At 41.2% G+C, this 26,397-nt stretch overlaps 1 protein-coding gene across 3 annotated transcripts; it reads right to left on the bottom strand.

Moving 5' to 3' along the window:
* On the bottom strand, positions 1-25,887 carry LOC104596138 (uncharacterized). Of its 3 annotated transcripts, none has more exons than XM_010257171.2 (9): positions 25,752-25,887; positions 25,223-25,411; positions 24,911-24,965; positions 24,417-24,474; positions 23,720-23,814; positions 23,517-23,620; positions 20,683-20,811; positions 18,701-20,249; positions 1-771 (listed from the first exon to the last, which is right to left on the bottom strand). In XM_010257171.2, the coding sequence occupies exons 2-8, from the start codon at positions 25,345-25,347 to the stop codon at positions 18,707-18,709; spliced, it is 2,109 nt and encodes a 702-aa protein (XP_010255473.1). In that variant the 5' UTR covers positions 25,348-25,411; positions 25,752-25,887; the 3' UTR covers positions 1-771; positions 18,701-18,706. The 3 variants fall into 3 exon arrangements, with proteins under 3 accessions (XP_010255473.1, XP_010255474.1, XP_088751757.1); XM_010257172.3 differs by having other exon boundaries at positions 25,223-25,382; positions 25,752-25,879; XM_088895631.1 differs by lacking the exon at positions 25,752-25,887 and adding an exon at positions 25,486-25,500 and having other exon boundaries at positions 25,223-25,382.
* Between the last annotated feature and the right edge of the window lie 510 nt (positions 25,888-26,397).

Raw genomic sequence — 26,397 nt, 5'->3', positions numbered from 1 at the left:
TTCATTCAAAAATATGGACAAAATTTTCATTGAATTTTTACTCCTTTACAGTGTACCTTCTCTTCCTTTGACCTACCTACAGAACCATACCTGGTTTCTTCACTTTACTGTTCAATCATAGAAGCCCCAGAATGGTTGGGACTCAAATATCTCTCATCCCTCTTTCCCTATTTACATCAATAGCCCTGCTGAAAAGGGAAAAAAAAAAAAAGAAAACAAAAATTTTGAAAGACCTGTAGAAACTAATTAAAAACCACAGAAACACCGTCGGCCAAAAACTAGGGAACCTTGCCGTAGAACATCCCTCACTCCAACCTGCATAACCCTCCCCCCTTCCCCAAAAAATTAAAGAAAAATAAAGAAAATGAGAAAATAAAATAAAGGAGACTGGAATCATAACTACCGACGTGCACCCAAAGAAGAAGACCCTTCTCCAGTAAAAGCCATTTCCCAATGCAAGACCAACCTATACAAGGTCTTGGGAAGTAGCCACTCTCAGACTTAAAACCGTGTTATCATGCTTGCTGACCTGAGATATCACCACACCATACGAAGCAATGGCCCCTAAAAGTGGAGTCAAGTGGTATTAGGAAAGGAAAGAAAAGTGGAGTCAAGATAACTCACTTTTCAACTTAAAAATCAGCAAATATGTAGTGGAACCAGCATGCCCGCGGTCATCCTGTAGACAGCGCTTTACTGTTTTTTCTTCATTTCAACTCCCTTCGGATGGTTATCTTCAATGTTGAAGATATCAGATCATATGTCCATAATCTGCAATTAAGAGAATGATGAATGGAGTCACAGATTTGGACTGGAAAGAGATCACAGATCATTTGGCAAAAAGCAAGTTCGTGTTTGCATCTAATACATATAGAAATCATTCAGCTGATAGTATCATTTGCTTCTGTTACAAAACATGGCAACTTCTTATACAGAAATTTTCCACTTAAGTAACATAATAGATAAAAGAGCATCTAACTCGTAGCAAAGAAAATGATTATTTGGCAAGGTTTCATGAACCCTGTGCCGGGCTCAGTTTGAGATCTTGCCCAAATTTGAAGGGTCCAGCCCAAAGCCCAAGCCTGAAGCAGTGTAAAATGTTCATGGGCTGGGCCTGAACAGGTATGTGAATGTGGTTAGTTACCACCAAATCTATGATGCCAGAAAGACATGATATCGGAAAGACTTTGGCCAATCAAAACCTCCTGTGAATTTTGATGAAAATCCACCTGATTGATTACCACTTTTATGATGCTCATTGATTGGTAACAAGTTTTTCCTGTATCATGTCTTTCCAGCATCATAGTTGAACCCATAAATGTTAAATGTTTCAACCAACATTAAAAGACTAGCTAATAAGTTGAAGCATAGAGAGTAATGGTCATACAGCATATAATCAAAATAACGCAGAGATATGTTGCTCAAGACTAATATTGTAGCAATAAAGTTAAAAATCTCCTACAAGTATTGTTATATATGTATACATATTTTTGTAGGACTGGAACATAAGTATATCGTTTTTAACACTTAATAAACCAATGTAGGTGGCTTGCCGAGGTTTTCTTTTACTTTTTTATCATTAACAAATATATGGAATTTTATTGAGATCATATACAAAAAAAAACCAATGTTTCACATTAATGAGAATGGAGGGTCATTACAAACTATCGAACAGCTATAGACTGACAAACAAGAAACAGAAAGGCAAAAAACACTTTTACACTTGATCAGGCACCTACATTCCCCTATCGTTTTCCGATCTAGGAACCCATCAAAATGAGCAATTCGAATTAGTGGTTAGACCTTTTGCCTATCTTGACAGAGATCTAAGGGGCTAGGAGCTTGTCTTTCCCATGATTAAAGAACCAGTGAACCACCCTATAATCTGTCTGCTAACAATTTTTTTTCAGATGAAAATAACCACCTCAGAATTCCCTTCCGCCTCTAATTCTGTCCAGCTTTCGAAGGCAAATTACTAGTTGCATTGCACACAATTTATCTCCCAAAGAATTTCCCACCTCAACTGGTCCTTAGTAGCTTATGACAGAAGTGGCAGTCTCCGACCAAATCCCCCAATTCCTAAGGGTCCTGGCTTTGCTAGACTGCAGCCATCAAAATTCTTCAGCCTTCCCTAATTTGGGACCTTCCTCTCATGGTTTATTTGTATATTTTCTTAAGTAACGCTAGCAGTAGACAACCACCCTCTCAAGATAGCATCCACAATGAGTAAGGGTGGCCACAAGCCAAGCTTTTCACGAGCTATTCGAGCTCAACTCATGAAAAGCTCAATTTGACTCGGTCTAAACCGAGCTTCGAGTTGAGCTCGAGCCTAATATATGGGCTCGTTTAGTAATTGAGCCAAGCTCGAGACCAATAAAGCTCGACTTGTGAGGCTGACGAGCCTAATCGATCCTTTACATACATACATACATACATACATACTGATGTGGGCGCGTTTATTGGGAAGAAGTATCGCCGCCGGCAGCAGCAGTAATTGGGTGTTCTCAGTTCTCATCTTATCTAATTCCAGCTAGATACAGTTGTTCTATCTTATCTATTCAGCATTCTTATCTTATCTGCTTTTAGTAGTAGGATTAGTAGGGAGTCTTATCTATTCAGTGTTCTTATCTTATCTGTTCAGTAGTATAGATTAGTAGGGAGTCTTCCTAAAAGTATGACTCTTATCTCTTGTAATCTCCTATTTAAGAAGCTGATAATATTTAATAAAGACATCGAAAATTTCAGTCAAGAAAGAGCAAAGGAGAGTTGGTGATCTCTTGAACAAATCACCATTAAGGCGCCAAGATAGGTTCCTCAAGAAAAGGGAGGAACAAGGGAAAACAGGAGGTTTTCCCCGTGGACAACCCGTGACGAGATCCTATTCTCGGGCCCTTAACAGCTTGGTATCAGAGCAAGGCGTTATGGGTGATCTGGAGCAGTTGACGTCCAGGGTCCACGAACTGGAGCACAGGCTCGTGGAGAACAGCACGGAGGCACGCGAAATCAAGGACGATGTACGAGAGTTACGGCGCTTGATGGAGTTATTTTTCTCTAAGGAGAGGAACCCAGAAGGGGCTGCAACCACTAACGCCGCCGACCAGACATGGCAGAGTCAAACGGCATCGGTGATCCCTTGGGGTGGCTGTACCGATGTGAGAAGTTCTTCCGCAACCAACAGACAGAGGACAGATGACAGAGACAAGATAAGCCTAGCCGCATTCCACTTGACAGAGGAGGCGCAGCTCTGGTTTTATCAATTGGAACAAGAGGAACCCAGGCACAGTTGGACCCAATTCAAATCCTACTGCCTTCTCCGGTTTGGGCCCCCATTAACAAGCAATTCCTTGGGCAAACTAATCAACCTCGAACAGACGGGAACAGTGGCTGAATATCAGCGCCAGTTTCAGATCCTCCTTGCCAGAGCATCATCAGTACGACCAGACCAGCAAGTAGACATGTTCACCACAGGGTTAGCAGAATATTTGAGGGTGGATGTGGAGATGCAAAATCCCCCCAACCTGGTTACGGCCATGAATCTAGTCCGCGCTTTCGAACGCAAGATGCAACTCAGCCGCGAAACCTTCAGTATAGGGCGGCCGCCGACATCATGGGCACCCCCGAAAACACCCGGAATGGCCCCTTCTTCTACAACCATCCGAGAACAGAAGCCTCATACGAGCGACGTCCCCAGGTCAGCATCCAGTGTAGGAAGCAGCGTGGTGGCACCCCCCATCAAATGCTTATCCAGAGCCGAGATGGTAAAACGCCGGGCAAGGGGACAGTGTTTCAACTACGACGACCTTTATTCGGCAGGGCACATGTACAAGAGACTTTTCTGCCTCCTGGTGGATGAACAAGAGGAAGACGAAGATGAACCCTCAGCGTTCGAACCCGAGATTTCCCTCCATGCAATCACCGGAATAAAAACCTCTCGAACCATGTAGTTGCAGGCACGGATAGCGGGAAAACCAGTACGGATCCTTGTTGATTCAGGAAGCACACACAATTTTGTAAGTGAGCAAGCTGCCCTTCAGTTGAAACTGCCTATGGAAATCAGACCACAACTGCAGGTAGCCGTAGCAAACGGTGAAAGGGTTCACAATCCGGGAATCTGTAAGGACGTCCAAATACAGGTCAAATCTGAATCCTTCTCTGTTGATTTGTTTATGCTATCCTTGGATGGATTTGATGTCGTCCTGGGGATAAAGTGGTTGATTACCCTAGGCCCAATCCTATGGGATTTCAGCGCCCTAACGATGACATTCCGCTTGAATGAGAAGCAAGTTACTTGGCAGGGTAATAGGGTAAAAGCAAAAAAACCACAGGTCCATGCACTCTAGGGCGAAGCGACGCACTCAGCACCTATGGAAAGGCTCCTCGCCGATTTTTCAGATGTGTTCCAAGAACCCAAGGAATTTCCTCCTTCCCAAGCTTGCGATCATGGGATCCCTTTGGTGACGGGTTCAGAACCAGCCGTCGTCCGGCCTTATCGCTACCCACATCTGCAGAAAGACGAGATAGAGAAGCAATGTGCTGAAATGATGAAACAGGGGATCATCCGCCTTAGTCGCTCTCCCTTCTCCTCGCCAGTCCTGTTGGTGGCAAAGCGGGATGGTACTTGGAGGTTTTGTGTTGACTACAGAGAGCTCAATAACCGGACTGTCAAGGATAAATTTCCTATTCCCATTGTGGACGAGTTGTTGGATGAACTTCATGGTGCCCAGTACTTCTCAAAATTAGACCTCAGGCCGGGATACTTTCAGGTCCGAATGGCTTCCGAAGACGTTGAGAAAACCGCCTTCAGAACTCATCATGGCCACTTTGAGTTTTTAGTTATGCCATTCGGTCTCACAAACGCCCCATCCACATTCCAGTCCCTGATGAATGAGGTATTTCAGCTCCACCTTCGCAAATTTGTTTTAGTGTTCTTTGACGACATTTTAGTCTACAGTAAATCTTGGATAGAACATGTGCATCATCTGCGGACTGTTTTTGAACTCTTGCGCCACCACAAGCTCTTCCTTAAACGATCCAAGTGCTCTTTTGGCGAGCGCCAGGTTCTTTACTTGGGTCACGTCATCAATGGTAAAGGAGTAACGGTGGACAGTTCCAAAATTCAGGCAATCAAGGAATGGCCCAAGCCCCAATCCGCCAAGGCTCTCCGCGGGTTCCTCGGGTTGATAGGATATTACCGCAAGTTCGTACAGAATTATGGCCTATTGGCTGCTCCATTAACCAACCTGCTAAAGAAGAATGCCTTTCATTGGGACAACGCAGCCGATGCGGCTTTTGCAAGTTTAAGGGATGCCCTCTCCTCCACCCCAGTTCTACAATTACTGGACTTTGATCTCGAGTTCACAGTCGAGTGCGATGCATCCAGAATAGGGATCGAAGCCGTATTACAGCAACAAGGGCACCCGATTGCCTTCTTCAGCCGTAAACTTGCCGACCAACATTTAAAATTACCCGCCTATGAACGCGAGTGGGTTGGGTTAGCTAGAGCAGTCCAACACTGGAGACCGTACTTATGGGGAAGATCATTCGTCGTCAAAACTGATCACTTCTCCTCAACAACATTGGGTTAGCAAGTTGCTTGGCTTTGATTCCCGGGTAGACTACAAGGCGGGATCCTTAAATCGCGCCGCGGATGCATTATCTAGACGTGACGAGGACACTATGCTCCTTTGTGGAATTTCCCATCCCCGAATCACCTTGTTAGATGACATCAAGAAGGCGATGCCACAATCACCAGAGTGGACGGCCCTTGTTCAGAAAGTTCAGTCCGGAGCCACCGTCTCCAATTGGTCCCTTCATGACGGGTTGGTGTTGTATAAAGGTCAGGTACATCTCCCAGCAGATTCCTCTTTAATTCCTTCCATCATCTCCAGCATTCATAACTCCACCCATGAAGGCATTCAGAAGACACTGCACCGCGTCCAAGCCGATTTCCATTGGCAGGGTATAAAGGCTTCTATTAGGGACTTTATCCAAAATTGCTCCACGTGTCAACAGCACAAATGGGAGAACCTGCACCCGACTGGCCTTCTTCAACCCCTTTCAATTCTAGCACAGATATGGGCTGATATCTCCATGGATTTCATAGAGGGACTACCCAAGGTTGGCGGAAAATCAGTTCTTTACGTGGTGGTGGATCGCTTCTCTAAGTACGCCCATTTCATCCCTCTGTCACATCCGTACAATGCTACTTCAGTCGCCCACGTCTTCTTTACGCAAGTTTTCCATCTACATGGGTTGCCGGAATCTATTGTCAGCGACAAGGACCCAATTTTTACTAGTGCCTTCTGGAAGGAATTGTTCCGGTTACATGGCACCACCTTAGCTTTTTCCTCCGCTTATCATCCTCAGTCAGACGAACAAACGGAGGTGGTGAACCATATGATCGAAATGTATCTCCGTTGTTTTGTTAGAGATCAACCGCGACGGTGGGTTGTGGCTTCCTTGGGTCGAGTACTGTTATAACACTGCCTATCATTCTTCCCTGGGAATGACACCCTTCCGAGTCGTCTATGGCCGTGACCCTCCTCGTTTGTTATCCTATGAACCCGGTTCTACTCGTTTGGAGGAGATTGATCATTCCCTACAAGAGTGCGATGCCCTTCTAGTAGAAGTTTCTCTTCGCTTACAGCAGGCACAACTACGCATGAAGCGTGCCTACAACCAGCATCATCGAGAACTGTCATTTGAACCTGGACAGTTTGTTTGGTTGAAGCTTCAGCCCTATCGGCAACGCTCCTTGAGTCACAGGGCTGCTCCTAAATTAGCTCCTAAATTTTATGGACCCTTCAAGGTTTTGCGGCGGATTGGTACGGTTGCATACAAGCTAGAATTGCTAGAGCGCAGTAGGATCCACGATGTTTTCCACATTTCCTTGCTGAAGCCGTTTAAGGGTATTCCTCCTGACCGAGTTCCCCCCTTACTACCCTTGAAAGAGGGCAAACTCATTCCCCAACCTCGGGCTATTGTTCGCTCCCGAAGCAACCAGGGTGTTCTCGAAGACCTGGTGGAATGGGCCAGCCTGCCATCAGCCGAAGCCACTTGGATCCCCTTGATTGAGTTCCATGACACATATCCTAGTTTCGAGCTTGAGGACAAGCTCTTAGTCCAAGAGAGGAGTAATGATGTGGACGCGTTTATTGGGAAGAAGTATCGCCACCGGCAGCAGCAGTAATTGGGTGTTCTCAGTTCTCATCTTATCTAATTCCAACTAGATACAGTTGTTCTATCTTATCTATTCAGCATTCTTATCTTATCTACTTTCAGTAGTAGGATTAGTAGGGAGTCTTATCTATTCAGTGTTCTTATCTTATATGTTCAATAGTATAGATTAGTAGGGAGTCTTCCTAAAAGTATGACTCTTATCTCTTGTAATCTCCTATTTAAGGAGCTGATAATATTCAATAAAGGCATCGAAAATTTCAGTCAAGAAAGAGCAAAGGAGAGTTGATCTCTTGAACAAATCACCGTTAAGGCGCCAAGATAGGTTCCTCAAGAAAAGGGAGGAACAAGGGAAAACAAGAGGTTTTCCCCATGGACCGACCCGTGACGAAATCCTATTCTCGGGCCCTTAACACGTACATACATACATACATACATAATAAAAAATATTATATATATATATAATTTTTTTATTTTATATATACATATAATAATAATAATAACTATTTTTTATATGTCAAATAAAATAATTTTTTATTTTTATAAAATGTTTGGCTCACAGTCGAGTTCAAACTTACAAGCTTTTGACTTGAGCCAAACTTGAGCTCAAGTCTCTAGCTCGAATCGAGCTCGAGCTGTTTGCAATCTGGAGTCACCCTCAATCAACAACAGTGCCACACCTAGCTGATTTGCAATCTGTACACCTTGAATTGCAGCCAACAACTCCGCCCTAGTGGAGTCCCCAACTCCTAAAGGACCTGAGTAGAGCAACACCACATTTCCAGCCTCATTCTTGAGAACCCCTCCCAACCCAGAAAGACTTGGATTACTTTGATTACTTCTGTCAAAATTCAGTTTCAATACACCTGTAGGAGGAGGTACCCAACTTACACTAACTCTAGGCTTTGGAGAGGTAGTGAGGTACTATTTGCCACCGCAGCCCAATTCCTCCAAAGATCACTAAAGGAGAAAAGGTAGAATAGCTCCAACGATTTTAACCACTGGACAACCCTATTCAAGATGCAATCCTTCAGCTCTTGTAGGTTTCTCTCCTTCTCTTGAAACACTTTGGCATTCCGTTCTTCCCAAACAGTCCAAATCAGTGCTACTCTTACACATCTCCACATTAACCTCCCTCTTCTTGGACGCCAAGCAAAGGTAGAAGGATTAAAAAGCAAGCTTACTTCTGTTGGCATGTTCCACATGCACCCAAACAACAAAAAGAGCTAACCCCATAACTCTGCAGTAACAGAACAGGAAATTAGTAAGTAGTAACAATCTTCATCAGGACCTACAAAGAATACACCAATTAGGTGAGATCAATGATTTAAAAGGCACACAGGTAAGGCGCATTTTAGGGTATGCGCTTTGCCTAGGTCCTAGGCACAGCCCTTTCTAAAGGTGCATGCCTAGTGTGCCTGATGTGCCTTGCGCCTCAGCCCAAGCGTGAGCCTTTTTAAATTTTATGCTTTTTTGCTTTTTTGGACCTAGTGGTTGGGTCAGGAGTAGAGCTCCCGAACCCCCAACCACTTCCTATTTGCTAATGCTGTTCATTCATTCATTCTAATAAAATATCTTCTTAAAAGGCAATTAAAGTTATAAAATCATTATTTTTTATGTGAGAATTAAGAATTTAAGACCCTAATATGGACTTGTTTGGGCTTGCCTCGAGGGGCTTGGTACAAAGGCAGCTCGTAGAATCAAGAATGCAATATGTTTTACATCACATTAGCTACTTGAAGTAATGCAATTGAGGAAAATAAGAGATTGTGGGTATTACATGCTTGAAAATGCTTTATATGTTTGATTTTATTTTTAAATTTTCATTTGAATATGCTTTACATGTTATGTTTATGTATTTTAATTTTGGCTTTTAAAACATTTATTTTGAATATTATGTTTAATATTTTTTGAATTTTGTAGCATTTTTTGGATTTTGACATTTTTTTTATTTTTAAGATTTTTTTTGTATTTTTGCACCTTTCGTTAAAAAGGTGTGTGCCTCACCTTGCGCTTCAATTGCCCCTTGCGCTTTTTTTACGCCTTGCATTTTTAAAACACTGGGTAAGATGCAAAGGAAAGGTCTTCTCTTTTTGTAGGTTGTCCAAGGTGTTTATTTTCCCATGAAACACTTCCCAACAAACGTCCTTAATCGAGAAAGACTTGTTGGAATATTTACTTTTCATTTTATGTTTTTATTCTTCTTAGTTAGGGTCTGATTAAAATAGCTTTTTTATCATTGTTTATGTACTTTGACTACAACAAGGGCATAAGGGTCTTTTCCCTTTTAATTATGGTCGCCCTATATAATAATAATATAAGTTGGCGCCACCAGATAGATTTAGAACCCTCCAAACCTTTCTCTTCTCTTCTCTCTTCTCTTCTCTCTTCTCTCTCTCTCTTCTTCTTCCTTATTTCTCCTCTTTTCTTCGGCTAATATGGTATCAGAGCAGTTCTATTGGGTCTAAGAGTAGATCGAATAAGTTCTTTCTTCTGTCTTGCTATCTTCTTCAATTGAGATCAGAGAAGTTGACCTACGACTGGTACACCGTTGTTTTACCTTCTTTTCTTTTCTCTTGGTCGTGTACCAACTAGACCTATTCATGGGCCGGGTGGCCCGACAGGCCGGCCCGGCCCAGCCCGACCCCCGGACGGGCTTGAACATGCTTATAGGCCCGCGGGCTTAAATTCGGGCCAAAAAGCCTGGCCCGCAATAAATTCGAGTCGGGCTCGGTTTTTGTCAAAATAGCCCGGCCCGAGCCCGGCCCGGCCCGACCTAATATTAAACTTAAAATTAGTTATTATGTCCATTTGAATAAATTTTTTGATTTTAGAATGTAAAATTGTGTTTTAAAATATAAAAGAAAGGGAAAAATACCATCTTGTAGGCCCATTGTTCATTTAAATAGAAAAAAAAATACTATCTGAATTATTAATTCTAATTTGAATAGGGAAAATTGTTTTTTTTTCAATTAGGTCGGGCTTCGGGCTCGGGCTCGGGTTTTGGGCTTTTTACCAGGGTCGGGCTCGGGCCCAAGTTATAGGCCCATTGGTCGGGCCGGGCTCAGGCTCAGGCCTAGTATATTTTCATTAGTGAGAAGTGAAAGCCCGGCCCGAGTCCGGCCCGGCCCGGCCCATGAACAGGTCTAGTACCAACAAAAAAACCTATGAAACAAAATTGTTGAATGTTGTCAAAGGAATTGTGAGGTTCAGGCCTTTTTTCTATGGATTGTATGATCCTGTACTTGAGAATGGGATACTTGTAAGTCACGAATGACCTATTTTTACCCTGTTTTGGTGTGACTCAACTGTTTTATGATCTCTCCTAGTAGTTGGTGTGTTTAGATGATTGGAAAATTGGTGGATTGTGACTTAGACTCAATTGTTAAACATGTGCAGTGCTGAATCAACCTAAAAAATATTTTGTTTTGGAGAATTGGAGCTGGCCTGTATTCAGATTGTGTCCAGACCGGAGTGTGCATGTGGACTGCATCTCTAGTGTGTTTTTAAGACCTTTTTGGGTGTCAAGAGAGATTGTAAGGTGTGTGTTGAAACTGAAACGTGTTTGAATCATGTCCTCGGAGAATTCTGCAACTTCTGGAATTTCAGGAGGTTAAAATGGAATGAGTGGGGGAATGGATATGAATTTCCCCATGGCTGTAATTCCCTTTGATGGACTAAACAACCTTGAATGGTCTAGGGGAATTAAACTTCTGATTACTGCTAGGGGGAAAATAGGGTATATTAATGGTAAAGTGAAGGAACCAAAGACTGGAAGTGTTGAACATGACAGGTGGGACCGAGAAAATAATATGGTTATGTCATGGCTCTTGGTTTCCATGCTGCCACAAGTAAGGAAGACGTTTATGTGGGCTAAAACAGCTTGTGAAATATGGGAACAAGCAAAATCTACCTATTCAAAGCAGAGGCACTATGCAAAGATATACCAATTACAAGTTGAATCCTCCACTTGCAAGCAGGGGGAGAGGAGTCTCTCAGTGTACTACTTAGATCTGACATCAATTTGGAAGGAACTGGATCATTATCAAAATGTGAATTGGAAGTGTGATGAAGATATAAAGGCCTAGAAATCACTTGTCTCCCAACAACGAGTATTTGCTTTTCTTTTGGGGCTGAATCCTACGTATGAATCCATGAGGATACAAATCTTAGGAAGTAAGAACTTAACTTCAGTTCAGAGAGTTCATGCCTTAGTTCAATTTGAAGAGAGTAGAAGTGTGATGAATTGTACAGAGGGGGAGCCGGTTGCACTAGCAGTCCGAGGTACAAATTCAAATGTCAGAGGCTCTTTTAAGAAGGGTAATTCACAAAAGAGAGTGGATGACAAAGACAAGCTTTGGTTTGGTGCACTCACTATTAGAAGTCTAGCACTTGATCAGGAATTGAGTAAGAAACCATCATTTGATCAGAGTAAGAAGCCAACTCAGCAAAGTCAAAAGAAATATAACTCAGCAAATGTGGCATTCAAGAGACTAGCCCCATGGTACCCCAAGAGTGACACTCTAGTTTTGACCCCAAGGAAGAGATTATCAACTCTTTTCACGACCACTTGAAATTACATGGTACGACACTTCGCCAGATGGATTTGGCCCTACTCCTACCTCCTTGGCGTCTACATCAAGTAACACTACCACTACTTTCCATGTGTCATCTCATACATTTGATTCCCTTTGGATAATTGACTCTAGAGCCTCAAACCACATGACCGGTAAGTCAACTTTATTTTAGGAATATAACCTCCTCTCTGGGAGAGATAAGGTGAGACTTTGCAACCAACATCATTAGTTTTCCAGTCGAACAAGGCAAAGGAGTACTTCCATATTTTCCAGTCGAACAAGGCAAAGGAGTACTTCCATAGTGATCTCACAGAGTTCTTTGCTTTGTGTGGATCTCTTCATTGGAGCTCTTGTGCTAGGACACCCCAGCAAAACAGTGTCTCTAAAAGGAAAAATCAGTTATCTTCTTGAAGTAACTCGTGGTTTATTACTCCATATGAATGTTCCGAAATGTTTTTGGATGGATGCTATGTGCCGCATATATCATCAACCGTATGCCATCTCGGTTACTAGAGTATAAAGCCCCACATCAACTTTTGTTTCCTACAGCTCCTCTGTCCCCTATTCCAATGCGTGTCTCTAGGTGTTGTTGCTTTGTTCATGACTTGTCACCTACTTGCGATAAGCTCGATCCTCATGCCATTCCTTGTGTTTTTCTTGGCTACCCTTTATCTCAAAAAGGTTATCATTGCTATGACCCTGCCTCACACAAGTACTATATCTCCATGGACGTATCCTTCTTTGAGAATCACCTTTTTTCTCAGTTTCTCCTTAGAGGAGAGCAGGGTTGAGGAGGAGAAACACACCGGCACTCAAACTCAATTACCTCCTCTTCTTGATCCTCCATTTCGTGTCTTTCTTCGCCGCCATAACAGCCAGCAAAATTCAAGAGCCATGGAACTTAAAACTATGCAACCAACATCATCAGACTCTCCAGAGGTAGATCCTCCTCATCAGCCAGGTACACTTGTTGCCATTGATATGCCTTAACCTCTTGATATTGATCCCCCTGTTATTAATGATCTTGATGTTCCTATTGCTAAGAGAAAGGGTGTTAGATCTTCTACTACTAATCATCCTATCTCTCACTTTGTATCCTATGATCATATTTCACCTTCATATCGTGTGTTCCTTTCCTCCATTAACAGTGTTTCTATTCCTAAGGATGTGGTAGAAGCTTTATCCAAACTTGAATGGACAAATGCAATGAAGGAAGAAATGAATGCCTTACACGAAAATGACACTTGGGAGTTGGTGGATCTTCCTGAAGGAAAGGAATAGGTGGAATGCAAGTGGGTGTTCACAGTGAAGCATAAGGCTGATGATACGGTAGAAAGGTACAAAATCAGATTGGTGGCCAAAGGGTTTACACAAGTACATGAAATAGACTATGCAAAGACCTTTGCTCCAATAGCCAAGATGAATTCTATTAGAATCCTCCTTTCACTGGCAGCTAATCTTGACTAGGAACTTTACCAGTTGGATATTAAAAATGCATTCTTGAATGGTGACCTAGAGGAGGAGGTGTACATGACTCAAACTCCAGGTTTCTGTGCCAAAGGTAGTGAGCAGAAGCTGTGCAGGTTAAAAAAATCATTATATGGGTTGAAACAATCTCCTCGGGTCTGGTTTAGTAAGTTTCACTTAGTTGTACAGCAGACGAGGTTCAAACAATGCCAGTCAGATCATACTCTGTTTTGTGAAAAAAGGTGAAGGGAAAATTGCAGCTTTAATTGTGCATGTTGATGACATAGTGATCACAGAAGACTGGAAGACTGAAATACAAAAGCTGAAGAAATTCTTAGCCACTCAATTTGAGGTGAAAGATCTAGGCCCCTTGCGTTATTTCCTTGGGATTGAAGTTGCCCGCTCTCAAAAGAGCATCTTTATTTCCCAAAGGAAGTATGTACTAGATCCATTAGAGGATGCAAGCAAGTTAGGGGTGAAGCCAATTTATTCACCCATTGAACCTAACCATCAGTTAGGAGACAGTCAAGGGGAATTTTTGAAAGATGTGAAGAAGTTCCAAAGACTTGTAGGGAGACTTGGGGGTGGCAATTTTCCCCGTCCCCGATGGGTACCCGGGCTCCCCGACCCGATGGGGTCGGGGATGGGAGGTACCTTGGCGGGGTCGGGATCGAGGATGGGGCTACCCCATGAATCGCCAATCGAGGATGGGGACGGGGACGGGGAATGCAATCCCCGCCCCGACCCGTCCTCGATTAATATATTATATATATTAATATATTATATATAATATAATATTATATATTATATAAGTATAATAATTATTAATTTATTTATAAATCAATAAAAACTAAAAGTCTAAAACATAATTCGAAGAAATCAAGAAAACTTGAAAAGTTGGAAAACCCTTAACCCTCGACTAAACTAGTTACCAGTCTTCATTCTTCTATCTTCAACAAAGAAGACTCAAGAGAGGCAACTGAACCATAAAACCAATAAACCCTAGCTTCGTCTTCGTCGTCGATTCGCCGACCGCCAACCGCCGTCGCTGACTGTTGCCACTGCCCACTCGCCCGTCGGACATCGAACAGAGAAGAAGCCAAAGAACTGAGGAAGGGACTTCGTCTTCGTCGCCGATTCACAGACCGCCGACCTTCATCATCGTCGCCGTCGTTGTCACCTTTCGGACTCTCTCTCATCAGTCATCATTGACATAAACTCTCCCAAGTCCCAATGGTCCTCTCCCTCTTAGTTTCGGGGATTCGGGTCTCCGACGGGGAATTCGTCCCCGTCGGAGTCGGGGATGGAGGGGGTATTCCTTTGCCCGTCAGGGATCGGGGACGGGGATGGGGGGTGATTTGGAGGTCGGGGTTAGGGATGGGGAATGTACTCTCCGCCCCAAACCCGCCCTATTGCCATTCCTAGGGAGACTCTTATATTTGTCTATGACTAGGCCTGATATTGCCTATGCAGTGGGTGTCCTTAGTCAATTCATGCATAATCCTACTCACTTTGAAGCTACAGCAAGGATCCTTAGATACCTCAAGAAGTTCCTAGGAGCTGGTTTGCTATTCGAGAAACATGGGCATTTGAAGGTTGAAGTATATACAGATGTTGGTTGGGCAGGGGCAGTCGATGACAGAAAGTCTACCAATGGGTATTGTACCTTCGTGAGAGGAAACTTAATCACCTGGAGAAGCAAGAAGCAAAGTGTGGTGGCTAAGTCCAGTGCTGAAGTGGAATACAGAGCTGTCTCATGAAGTTGCTGAAATCATACGAGTAAAAAACTTGTTAGGTGAATTGGGTATTGCAGTTAACAAACCTATGCCACTCTATTGTAACAATAAAGTTGCTATCAATGTTACTGCTAACCCAGCCCTCCACGATAGAACAAAACATATTGAAGTGGACAAGCATTTTATTAGAGAAAAACTTGTGAGTGGAGAAGTGTGCACTACATATGTCAGTTCAGAAGAACAACTTGTAGACATCTTCACCAAGGGCCTTCATCATGTGCGGCATAATAATTTGTGTGACAAGTTGGGCATGATTGACATCTATGTCCCAACTTGAGGGGGAGTGTTGGAATGTTTACTTTACATTTTATGTTTTTATTCTTCTTACTTAGGGTCTGTTTGGTCTGGTTAAAATAGTTTTTTTTATCATTGTTTATGTACTTTGACTACAATAGGGGCATAAGGGTCTTTTCCCTTTTAATTATGGTCACCCTATATATAATAATATAAGCTAGCGCTGCTAGATAGATTTAGAACCCTCCAAACCTTTCTCTTCTCTCTTCTCTCTTCTCTCTTCTCTCTTCTCTCTTCTCTCTTCTCTCTTCTCTCTTCTCTCTTCTCTCTCTCTTCTTCCTTATTTCTCCTCTTTTCTTCGGCTAATAAAACTATTGAGAAGGGGGCTAACAAAGGGACCTAAAAAGAAGAAGCACAGAAGGAAGACCCTTTTGGATGTGAGGACCAAATCCGTTTGTTTGGTTGAGATGAGTCCAAACAAACTTTATCAAGAGGACTCAACAATCTGGTGAGACACTCAACTTCCACATCTCTCAAACCTCTAGGCTCCGTTTGGTTTGTGGGAAGATTTGGGTGGGATGGGATGGGATGGGATGGGATGGGTTGGGATGGGAAAGTGTAAAAAATTAAGTTTCCATTGTTTGGTTTTATTGGGATGGGATGGGATGGGAAAATGTAAAAAGGGGGAGAAGTTTAGAAGGAATCCACTATTCACCTTCATCCTCTCGACCGAACAAAGTGGCGACTAGGAAGAGAAGCGGCGGATCTGAACCCATCTTCGGCTTCCCTCTCTCGTTCTCTCTCCTTGATCTTCTTCTCTCTTCTCCTTCTTCCCCACTTCCCCCATTTTCTCTCTGCACGTCCCCTCTCTAATCTCCCTCTCTCTCTCTTTCTTCTTCTTCTTCTTTTGCTTCTTTTTCTTCTTCGTTTTTCGTCTCTACTACTCTGGTTCGCTGCCCGATTCGCTTCGCCTGCGCGTCACCGCTGCCTAGTTCGCTTCACCGCTGCCTAGTTCACTTCACCGCTGCCTGGTTCGCTTCGTCGCTGCCTGGTTCACCGCAGATCTGGTGAAGACCGGAAAAAGGTGTGGGAGAAGAGAGAAGAGGAAGATGGAGGGAGATCACCGCTGCCCCTCACACTGGTTCCTTGCCAGGTGAAGAAGGCGGTGGTTCTTTCAGTTGTAACAGTGCTTTCCCAAACTTTTCCACCGGGGTCGCACAGTTTTGGTGCGACCCCAAATCCATAATTTTGGGATCTGACATCCCACACTTTTCTCATCTCATCCCTCTCTTTCCCTCAAAACAAATAAGAGAAAACGGAATATTTTCGGAATATTCCCTTTTTCTCATCCCCATCCCACAAACCAAACGGAGCCCTACGAAAACCAAAATCCCAATTTGGTGCCAAGGAATTCTTAATAGAGGAGATGAAATTAGAAACAAACTCATTTTTGTACAAAGAAACACTGAACAAGGAAAGAGGTCCTTCATAGGTAAATCACCAATCCAAGTATTCTCCCAAAAAAGAACCGAGTTTCCAGTGCACACATCATACCTGATAAGGTTGAGGAAGAGAGGAAGGATACTGTGAATAGCCTTCCATGGAGTTGCCAATGTTGGCCATTGAAATACACCAGCATCCCACCTATTTCCTACACGACCATGAATTCTTCCTATCACCTCATGCCACAACCATTTCCCCAAAAGAGCTTAGTTCTTTTGAACTACATTCTCCAAATCCGATCCCCCTCTTCTTTACTCCGACAAATCACCTCCCACTTGATTAAGTCATCTTTCTTTCCTACTTTCCCCCGGTTCCCAAGGGAAACCTCTTATCAATTTCTCTAGTTTTTTAGATTCCCTAGGAGGAATCCTAAAAACTAACAGGAAATAGGTTAGTAGGTTAGATAGTGTGGCTCTGATCAATGTTATTCACCCCCTAAGGAGATATAATTCTTTTTCCAAGAGGCCAATCTTTCCTACTCTTTCCATTGGCATGTCTATAAATAATCTTGCTTTATTCCTTCAAATATTCTTGAGTTCCTTCGCTTAAGATTTTCCCCTTAACACCAATATTCTCATTCACCGTCATAATATCTTGCTTTTGTGTTAAGGTTCCTTGGTGGTGAAAAGATAAGAAAGGAGTAAGTGGTTAACATTCTCACTGTTTTGGAGCCAAGGAAACATGCATAAAGGGATAGACTCCAATTCAGTTGTCTATGTTGGAGAATCTTACCAATGTTGATTTCCAAAGTTGCTTCCCAACAAAAATCTTTGATCTTGGGTGGTATAGGGCCACCTTGAAAAGCATCAACAAGGAAAAGAATAGGTGAATAGGAAGAAGCATATAGGAAAGCTAGTATCCCATCATTTTCAAGATATCTAAATACTCATCTGAAACCAAAATTTCAATTGATTCCGAAAGAAGAAAAATAATCCATGCTAACATTTAGCAATGGGTTTATATTTATGCATGGTCCGTGGACAAGGAGTAAACTCTAGGGAACTGGATAGACAAAGGGCTATCGGGGTTTCCTCCCAAAATCAAATGTTATGACCTGAGATATGGCATATGCAATTCTATGGAAAGAGAGGTAGATCACTACAATATCTTTCAATGGGCAAAGCATGGATGCCTTGCTTGCTGGCCAGAACCACACTCATTCAAATGGATGCCATACTTACTCCTGATGACTGAATGCCACAAAAGATTGTGTTATAAACAAGAATAAGCAGAACCACTTTCCAAGCAGAGCAGTACATTTTTATCACTCACTCTCCCCAAAACCAATCTTCCTTTCATTTATACACTCTCTTAATTTATCAACTTTACTTGCCACTGGTTCCCACAAAAAGTCTAAATCATTTTCAATCCCTTTGATTATTGTCAGTAGGACCTTGAGAACAGACCAAAAAAAAGTAAACTGTTCGATTTTCACACATGGATTTCATAAGAGTGTTGCTACCCAAAATATATGCATGTAGTATCCCTTGCCAGGCTTTTCTAGGCTATAGAATAACAAATTTCTGCATTTAAAATACGTTTGCACTTTGCAGTAGATAACAGAAAGAATATCCATGTAGTTCAGAATAATTTCCTGAAATACTACAAGATGATATCCTTTGACAGAAGCTTTGGTTCTATTTGTAATGTTTAATTAATTTCAATGCAATCATGACGTTGTGTCATTTATGTGCCAATTAATTTTGGATTCCTTACCAAGAAAATGTCAGTAATTTCATTCACAGAAAAAAAAAAAAAACGTAGAATGCAAAAGAAAGAAAAGATACCAAGCAGAGCACAGTTTTTTGCAATAATAAGAGAAGAAAAAGAAATTTCAACAGATACCATCCAAGCTAGCTGACATGGGTGACTAACTGACTGTTTGAGACAGGGTATTACCATTGCACATGTATAAAGAACAATGAGAACTTGAGAAGTAAAACTTACAAGATTTCAAGCCACAGAGTTGCAACTGCACCCAGAATCAGGTGAAATGAAGTTCCAAGAAAGACCCGAATGCTCCACTAAAGATTCAGGAGAGTTGTCAAAAGGCATCACTTTTGTATGTGAACAATGAACAGCATCAGAAGAATCACTTGCTGTAGTTGAGGGACTACATTTAGCCCTTGGATTATCCCATTCCATATCAAAGGCATGTTCAAGGCGTTTTTCCACTGATTTCAAAGCAGATGTTTCAGTTTCTGGAGAATTTCGGGGAGAGAGGAAAAGTCGTTTCACGTTTAGAAGGTCCGTACTATTGAGATCATCTTGACCACCATGGTCACAGAAAGGCATCATCCTCAGCCTGTCATTTGAACTACCATACCTTGCTTCTGGTGTACAAATGCCATCAGAATCATTTGAATTGCCAGCTTGCTTGGAAGCCTCACGCCCTCTCTTTCTTATGATAGATGGGGTATTTTGATAACTCCTTGCAGCACTCCTCAATATATGGTCTGGGCTACTACCATTTCCAGAGGTTACTTGAATGCAGCTAGGTGGAGTAGAATAACAGACTGTATTGTTTTCTTTCTGAAAATAGTTATCTGTACTAGAAAATCCACCAGTTGCCAAAGCAATATTTAAATCCTTCAGCTGGGGAGGCTCATAACACAAACGGCCATAATTTGTATCCTCAGAATGTCCTGTCCCGGAGACTTTGGGGTGCTTACCAACTACACTGTTGTCACCATTAAATTCATGTTCTGACAATCTTGAGAAGTTACTGTAACGTTGAAAGTTGAATCTTGAATCCTTACCACATGACGTATTCATGAAATGAGCATAATTCTGGGGCCTCTTTGGTGATTCTTGTGATTTTTTAATGGTTGTAGGAAGAGACCTTTCTGGAGGACTACCATTTCTTCCACTACATTCAGTCATGTCCAAGGCAACATATGGAGAAGCTGACACAATTACACGCAGTGAAGGAGGTTGAGGAGATGAAAGACTTTTACAGTCAGCAGGTACACTTGCAGATTTATTTGAATGCAATAATGCCAAAGAATCATCAAATGGAACCCCACACAATTTTCCTGATTGAACAACAATTCCATGTTGTGAATCATCTGACAGTTTAGCATTGTTGATGCACGGTTCACTGGTCAGACCGTTTTCCCCAGCATCTTTATCATCACATAGGGTCTCAATGGATGGTTTCTCCAAACCATCCACTTCTACTTTGGAAGATCTACAGTTTTCTATGTCAACAGGCCATAGTTGTAGATGTGTCTGTACTCCATTTGCATTTCCAAGAATTGAACCTCTCAAATTAGCATCAACACCATTGCCCGTGTCAACTTTCTTGTCAAAACAAACCATTGTTCTAGGACTTCTGCCTACCACTTCATCCCTTTTATGCTCCACTTTTATTTCATGATTGTAGGAATCAGAAAAAGCAATTGGAGGCAAATCCCCCAAAGACCCATGAGCTGAATATGAATCCAACTTTTTCTTTACTGAGCAGTTCCAATGATTCTTAATTGAGTTGTCCGCCCTATAATTAATTTTCACAAAAAGAGTAAAATAAGATAGAAATAATGCATCTGCTTCACTTCAATATTTTAGCTGGCTGCTTAGTTTGGAAAATTATATATTGACAAGTCAGCCAGATCCAAAGTGATCTATTTTACTATACTTAATTAGGTATTCCCTGCCTGAAGGACCATGAGAACATTAAATTCTCATAGCAGCACAGGTGAACATGCAGGGAACTGCAATGCACCATTGACATGCACCACCTGGATATTTCCCAGGCCAAAAGCTAACCTGACAGAAATACCTACACTATTCAACTCACTATTTTTAGTTTTCTACCTTGTGCCATGTTTTTCTCTTTCCCCCCAGTTGTTCAGCAGATTATGCTAAATTTCCTTATAGTACATTATCTGATATTTAAAACTGATGCAACCATAATCTTATACTGATACCTTCCAGGGAGCAATTTTGCGATTTCAGCCCATTTGTTCCCATATATTTGGTGTGCACGTATAAGAGCCAACTCCTCCTCCTTGGTCCATGCGTCCTTCTTTATAGCAGGGTTTAAATGGTTGTGCCACCTGAGAAATCAAATATTAGTTTCAGGGTTCCAGAACAACACATCTGAGATACTATATACACGGTTAACAACTTATTTATTGACTTTATCAAAGAGAAGAAAAACAAAAGCTGAAAAGAAAAGGAAACTAATGCAACAATAAAAGATCACCTATCAATCCCCGTTCCCAATATAATCTAAAAGGCTCTTCACTAATTTTGGCAAATATAAAAGCAAGAAGTTGATTGCTATGGCTAAGGCCTATATTTTTTGAAGAGTGAGAAAGCTTCAAATCTACCATTTTTTTATTTTTCCCCTAACACAATGGCTAGAGTCACTACCAATTACTTAAATGGATATACTTGCATACTTGTGGGAGAAGTGCCTCTAATTTTTAACTTTTCCCCTAACATAATGGCTAGAGTCACTATCAATTACTTAAATGGATAGACTTGCATACTTATGGGAAAAAGTGCCTCTAATTTTCTTAAAAAGCCACCTGCTCTAACTGGCCACAACTAAAATCACCAGTTTTTTTATGAGTAAAACCAACAGTTATGGAAGGAAGTAAATTCCCCAAGTAAGCATCAAAGCTAAGATTGACTTATCACATGATGCTAATCCACCCTGAGGGTAACCAGGGCAATGACTAAATGTTTGAATACAAGTCTCTTAAGAGGACAATAGCATTTATTTTGAAACCTTTAATTGAAAGAATCAAATGAGAATGCAAAATCTTTATTCTTTTTTTTTATTTTTTCAATGAAAACTTAGGAGACGATAAGGCAGACATAGTTGCAAAAGGACAGAAAAATACTGTAAGTAGTTAAGAGTTTATAAAAAATATTTTTTGCATATGGGCCATATTAGCATGTCAGCCTTAGAAAATAACATCTAGCATCAGTTTTGAGCAGCAAAAATTCAGCTAATGAGCATACATCATTTAATAACTACAAATACCAGTACATGCAATAGGTTTTATACGAAAACAGCAGTCTTTTACAACTACAAATACCAGTACATGCTGTTAAACTAAAGTGTTTGTGCAGGGTTATTTTAGTCTTTTTATCCCTTTCTTATTTATGTTTTATTATCTTTGTTCTTAAGTCATATAGTCAGGGGCATTAGTGTAATTTTGTTCTATTACAAATATAAACTAATATGGGCGGCAGTTGTGTCTCTTGATAGAGACAGTATCTGAAGCCCTATTCTCTCTTCTCTCTCTTCTCTCTACTGTACCTTCATATTCTGGGATCATACCAGGATTTCTACCTGTTTATTTCTCAAATGCAGGCCTGATCACATGGTACCAGAGCTGGTCTGATCGACTGTTCAACTGGAACTGTGAAAGGACGCCTGGAATAGCTTCGGCTGAAGACTACAGTTGATAGAAGTTGAAAGGGAGAGAAAGAAACAAAAAAGACTGATCGCCCAGAGGGATAGGAGGCTTCCATGCCTCAAGAAGCACCGTGTGTTGAGTTTTTGTTGGTGTTCTAGACTCCCTCTATTTGGCAGTTCAAAGAGGGACTGTGCGCGAATGGTGTAGATCGGCTGATTATTTTTTGTGAGTGGTGGACTCCTTTTTGTCAACGGTGGGACAAGACAACCTTGTGATCTATTTTCTGTGCTTTTCTTAATTAATATGGTGAGGTCGGTTGTTTTTTTGGAGGTTTCTAATGGTATTTTTCTCTTCTAAAAGGTTGCGGCTAGGCTGTTGGTATTCCCGAATTAATAACTGAACCGACTGAACACTTGGAAGTAAGTTACTGAAATAACTTGTATGTGATTCATGGCAGTTTCTGGCAGTGAAACCAAAACAAGTGTGATGGTACAACCAGATTTCATGGCTGTCCAGATGACTTCAGTCAAACTCAATGGTACAAATTATGTACCATGGGCAAAATCTGTTGAAGTAAATTTGACTGCTAGAGGCAAACTGAAATATATTAAAGAAAACAAACCAGACCAGGGGGCAGCAGGGTATAATGACCGGATACAAGAGAATGCACAGATAGAGGTGTAAACCGGGTCGTGCCGCCCGCAACCCGGCACGATTTTGAGCCAGCCTAACCCGATGGTCCACAGGCCGTGCCACGGCCCGGCACAATTGTATGGGCCGATGGGCCATGCGGGGCTTGGGGTTTTAGGTCAGCAGGCCGGGCCCTAGTGATCGTTAATCAATAATATACTTTTCTTGTTTTGAAGTATAGTACATAAATTTTATGAATATAGTCCTTATCATTTTACCTCATGTTTCTCTAAGAAAATGAGGTCTCATGAAGCTTAAGATTCAACCATTGAAACTTACACCTCAAGCATATAAAGGCCCTAGTGACTATATTAATTATATCCAAGTACTAATTACCTGTATTTATACAAGTTTCTCTATCAGCTTATATTGTCAAAAAAGTACCTATACAGCATACCATAAAAAAGATACTATAAAAAAGGTCAATACAAGGGATGAAGTAGTCCAACAAGATTGTCCATGCACTTCAACAATGAAATCCATTGGAATGATCGAATGATGGAAAAAAGGTGACCCCAACCCCCTTTTACTTTTTTTAGATAAATGGTCATTCCCTCCTGTTACAGCCTATTACATAATGTGTTTTCCTTTCAATAGCAAGACAAATTAACAGAATGCCATTTCCCTCTCTAATCCAAAAAAATAGTCAACTATTCACTGCATACCAGGAATTTGATGAGATAACCATTGAGACCTACCTTTCTCGACATTGTTTTCCTATGCGGCCTGGCAAGGACTTTGCAATGACAGACCACTTTTTACAACCATATTTTTCTACCAACTCAATAATACGATCATCTTCCTGGAAGCACCAAAGGGGAAACAAAATAATCATGGATGCATAATATATACACGTAGAGTTAATAATAAACAAATAAAAAGAGTGTGAACATATCCAAACCTCCTTTGTCCATGGTCCTTTAATGAGTTCAGGATTGAGAACCTTCTGCCATCGATGCAGACACTGCACATCTGACCGACCAGGGAACCATTCAGCTGCAAGAGATCAGAAAGTTCATAAAATCACAAAAACAGTAGTAACTTCTGTACCACAAAGATGGAACAGATTAAGAAAAAGCAAAGAACATAAAAAATACGGAAGAAATCAGAAGGAAAAAAACTCCATAAGTGCTTATTTCTTTTGGATCTAACTTCCTCATATAGCTTGCATTTAACAATGAAACAGGACAACCAAAAACATAATTCATGAATGATATTCTTATGCTCTAGATCACTACATCATATCCTTCATCTGCATCTAACTGCTCACATTAATATCCAATAGGAAATCAAGAAGCTACTGAATTCCCATTAAAAAGGTCCTAGAGTAAATGTAGAAGATTAATAAATATGACTGAGTATTTTGTGCCTTCAAATGCTAAAGGCAAAAGAGAAAGGTAAGATAAGAAAACAAGCCAAATTGCAGTCCAACTAATAGGTACTTAGAAGGCTAAATAAATTCAACTTTAACTTTCAAATATTAGCAGAACAATATATAAAACAATTAAACAGATTGATCTTTAGAGTCAAGTGTTGTGAAACTCCTTGCAAATTAGTGAATAAATGACAAACCAGTTAATACATAGAAGCACACTCACCTATTTTCTTCCAATTTTTTCCATTGAATTTTTTGACTGCTTTTGTTAACAGGTCATCCTGTTTCACATTATCAGATAAGAGACAAAATGAAGTAATAGATGGTTAAAAATATTAGATTCATCCACTCACAAAATAATAGATAAATATATCTGCACAAAGAGATTAGGATTAATTTAACCCATGCCACTTATTTAGAAAGATAAGGTAAAGTACATAATAGTGTTAGTTCTGCCCAACAGTTACAGAAAAGGTCCATTATCCCGTGCTGGTTCTAGTCAGCCGGGATCTTGGGAGGGTTGGACTGATTATGGACCTAACCTCTGGGCACTTTTGCACAAAGTGGCAGCTCTCAGATGAACAGTTATAGAAAAGGTCTATCAACTAATTTCCAAATTCCAATCTACATTTCAAAGAACTGAAAACTGAATCTACATGAGAGTAAGTTAATAATCAAAGGAGACTATCGACCAGGAAAGAATATTTAGATACTCACTTCCTCCTCTGTCCAACCTCCCTTTGTCGAACGTCTGGTGGGACCAGTTGTTCTCCTAGAATGGTCAAAAAAGAAAGACAATTGATGAAAAATCACACATAACACTATCAATTACATTTTAGAGTCAAAAGCCCGAAAGCAATGACACTAATAGTAATGATAATAGTAGCGGTGGTCGTTGTGGTGGTAATAAATTAATAATACTACATAAAGACATGCTATAAATGGAAAGTTTTCATCTTATATCTCATCTCACTACCACTCCAAGCTCATATACATTGAAAATTAAGTTAGAAAAATAGAAATACGTACCCTTGAACAGAGCCTAACTTGGGAACAACAGTGTCACAACTACTATCGGAAACTGAAGAAGTCGAAGCGACTGTAACATCCTTGGTAGCTTCCACATTACTCTCCTCTTTCTTAGCTTCTTCCATGCTCTCTCTTCTCCCCTTTTATATCAGCTCTCTCACTATGAGAAACGTAAGAAAAACCTTCAATCTATATAAAAAACAAACAAATATCAGAAAAAAAAGCATAATTCAAGAAGAACCATAAATCTTTATCATAAATACAATCCAATAAGATCTTGGACGATTTGATCGCCGAATCCAAGTCTCCGACCAAAACGCGGATCGGCAGCTAGATGAACATAAACCTATGCCACTAATGAAAACAAGGGAGCTTTCACAGGGCTCTAGGGTTTTATGATTTTTTGAACTTATCATTGAGTTTTTTCGTGTCCAGTAACCGCTAAATAGGAAACTAAGACCAAAACGAAAAACGGAAGAAAAAAAAAAACAGGTGAGGTGAAAAAAATCAATATTTCCAGGAAACTGACCTTAGTTAAAGAAAGCAGAGAGGGTTCTGGACGCCATGGATTAGGTCTTGCAGAGCTCGAGAGAGGGAGATTATGATCGACACGAAGTCGCGGGAAACTAAGACGTATTAAATCCCCGAAGAGTCCAAACGGAACTGCATTTGGTTCAATTTCCTCCCCTTTTAAACACCCTCAACAGCTTACGTTAGAAGGAAACAAGGGAACGGTGGTGCTAACGGTTAACAACTAACGCCGTCAAGTTTGCCGTTTAAAACCACCCATAGCATATGCAAGCTCTAAAATCTCTTTTTAAATTACTAAATTGCCCACCCGATTGGTTTTTATTCCATTTGCATCCCATGCTTTTTACTGGTTTCAGTGCCTTTGAAGTTTCAATACGGCGGTCTTGAATCTTAAGAGCACACCGAAGAAGATGATATGGTCATAAATTCGGCTCGGGTGGGACCATCATGTGGACGACTAGGAAGAGTACACATGGCCAAGCCGAAGATTACCATGTATCTCAGAAGCTTACATGTGTTCCATGAACGAGAAACACAACGCCACAACGTAGTCCAGGCACGAATATCATGCGGGAGGCTCCCAGGACATCCCAAAGGCGAGGGATTCTTCGCACTTATGCTATCAAATTCTCTTTTAGCCCGTT

This window comes from Nelumbo nucifera, chromosome 1 (genome assembly GCF_055504915.1).
Source record: "Nelumbo nucifera cultivar China Antique chromosome 1, China Antique-T2T, whole genome shotgun sequence".
In the NCBI taxonomy this organism is placed as follows: Eukaryota; Viridiplantae; Streptophyta; class Magnoliopsida; order Proteales; family Nelumbonaceae; genus Nelumbo; species Nelumbo nucifera.
The sequence above is the reverse complement of the archived record's forward strand: the minus strand, read 5'-3'. Positions and strand labels throughout refer to the sequence as shown.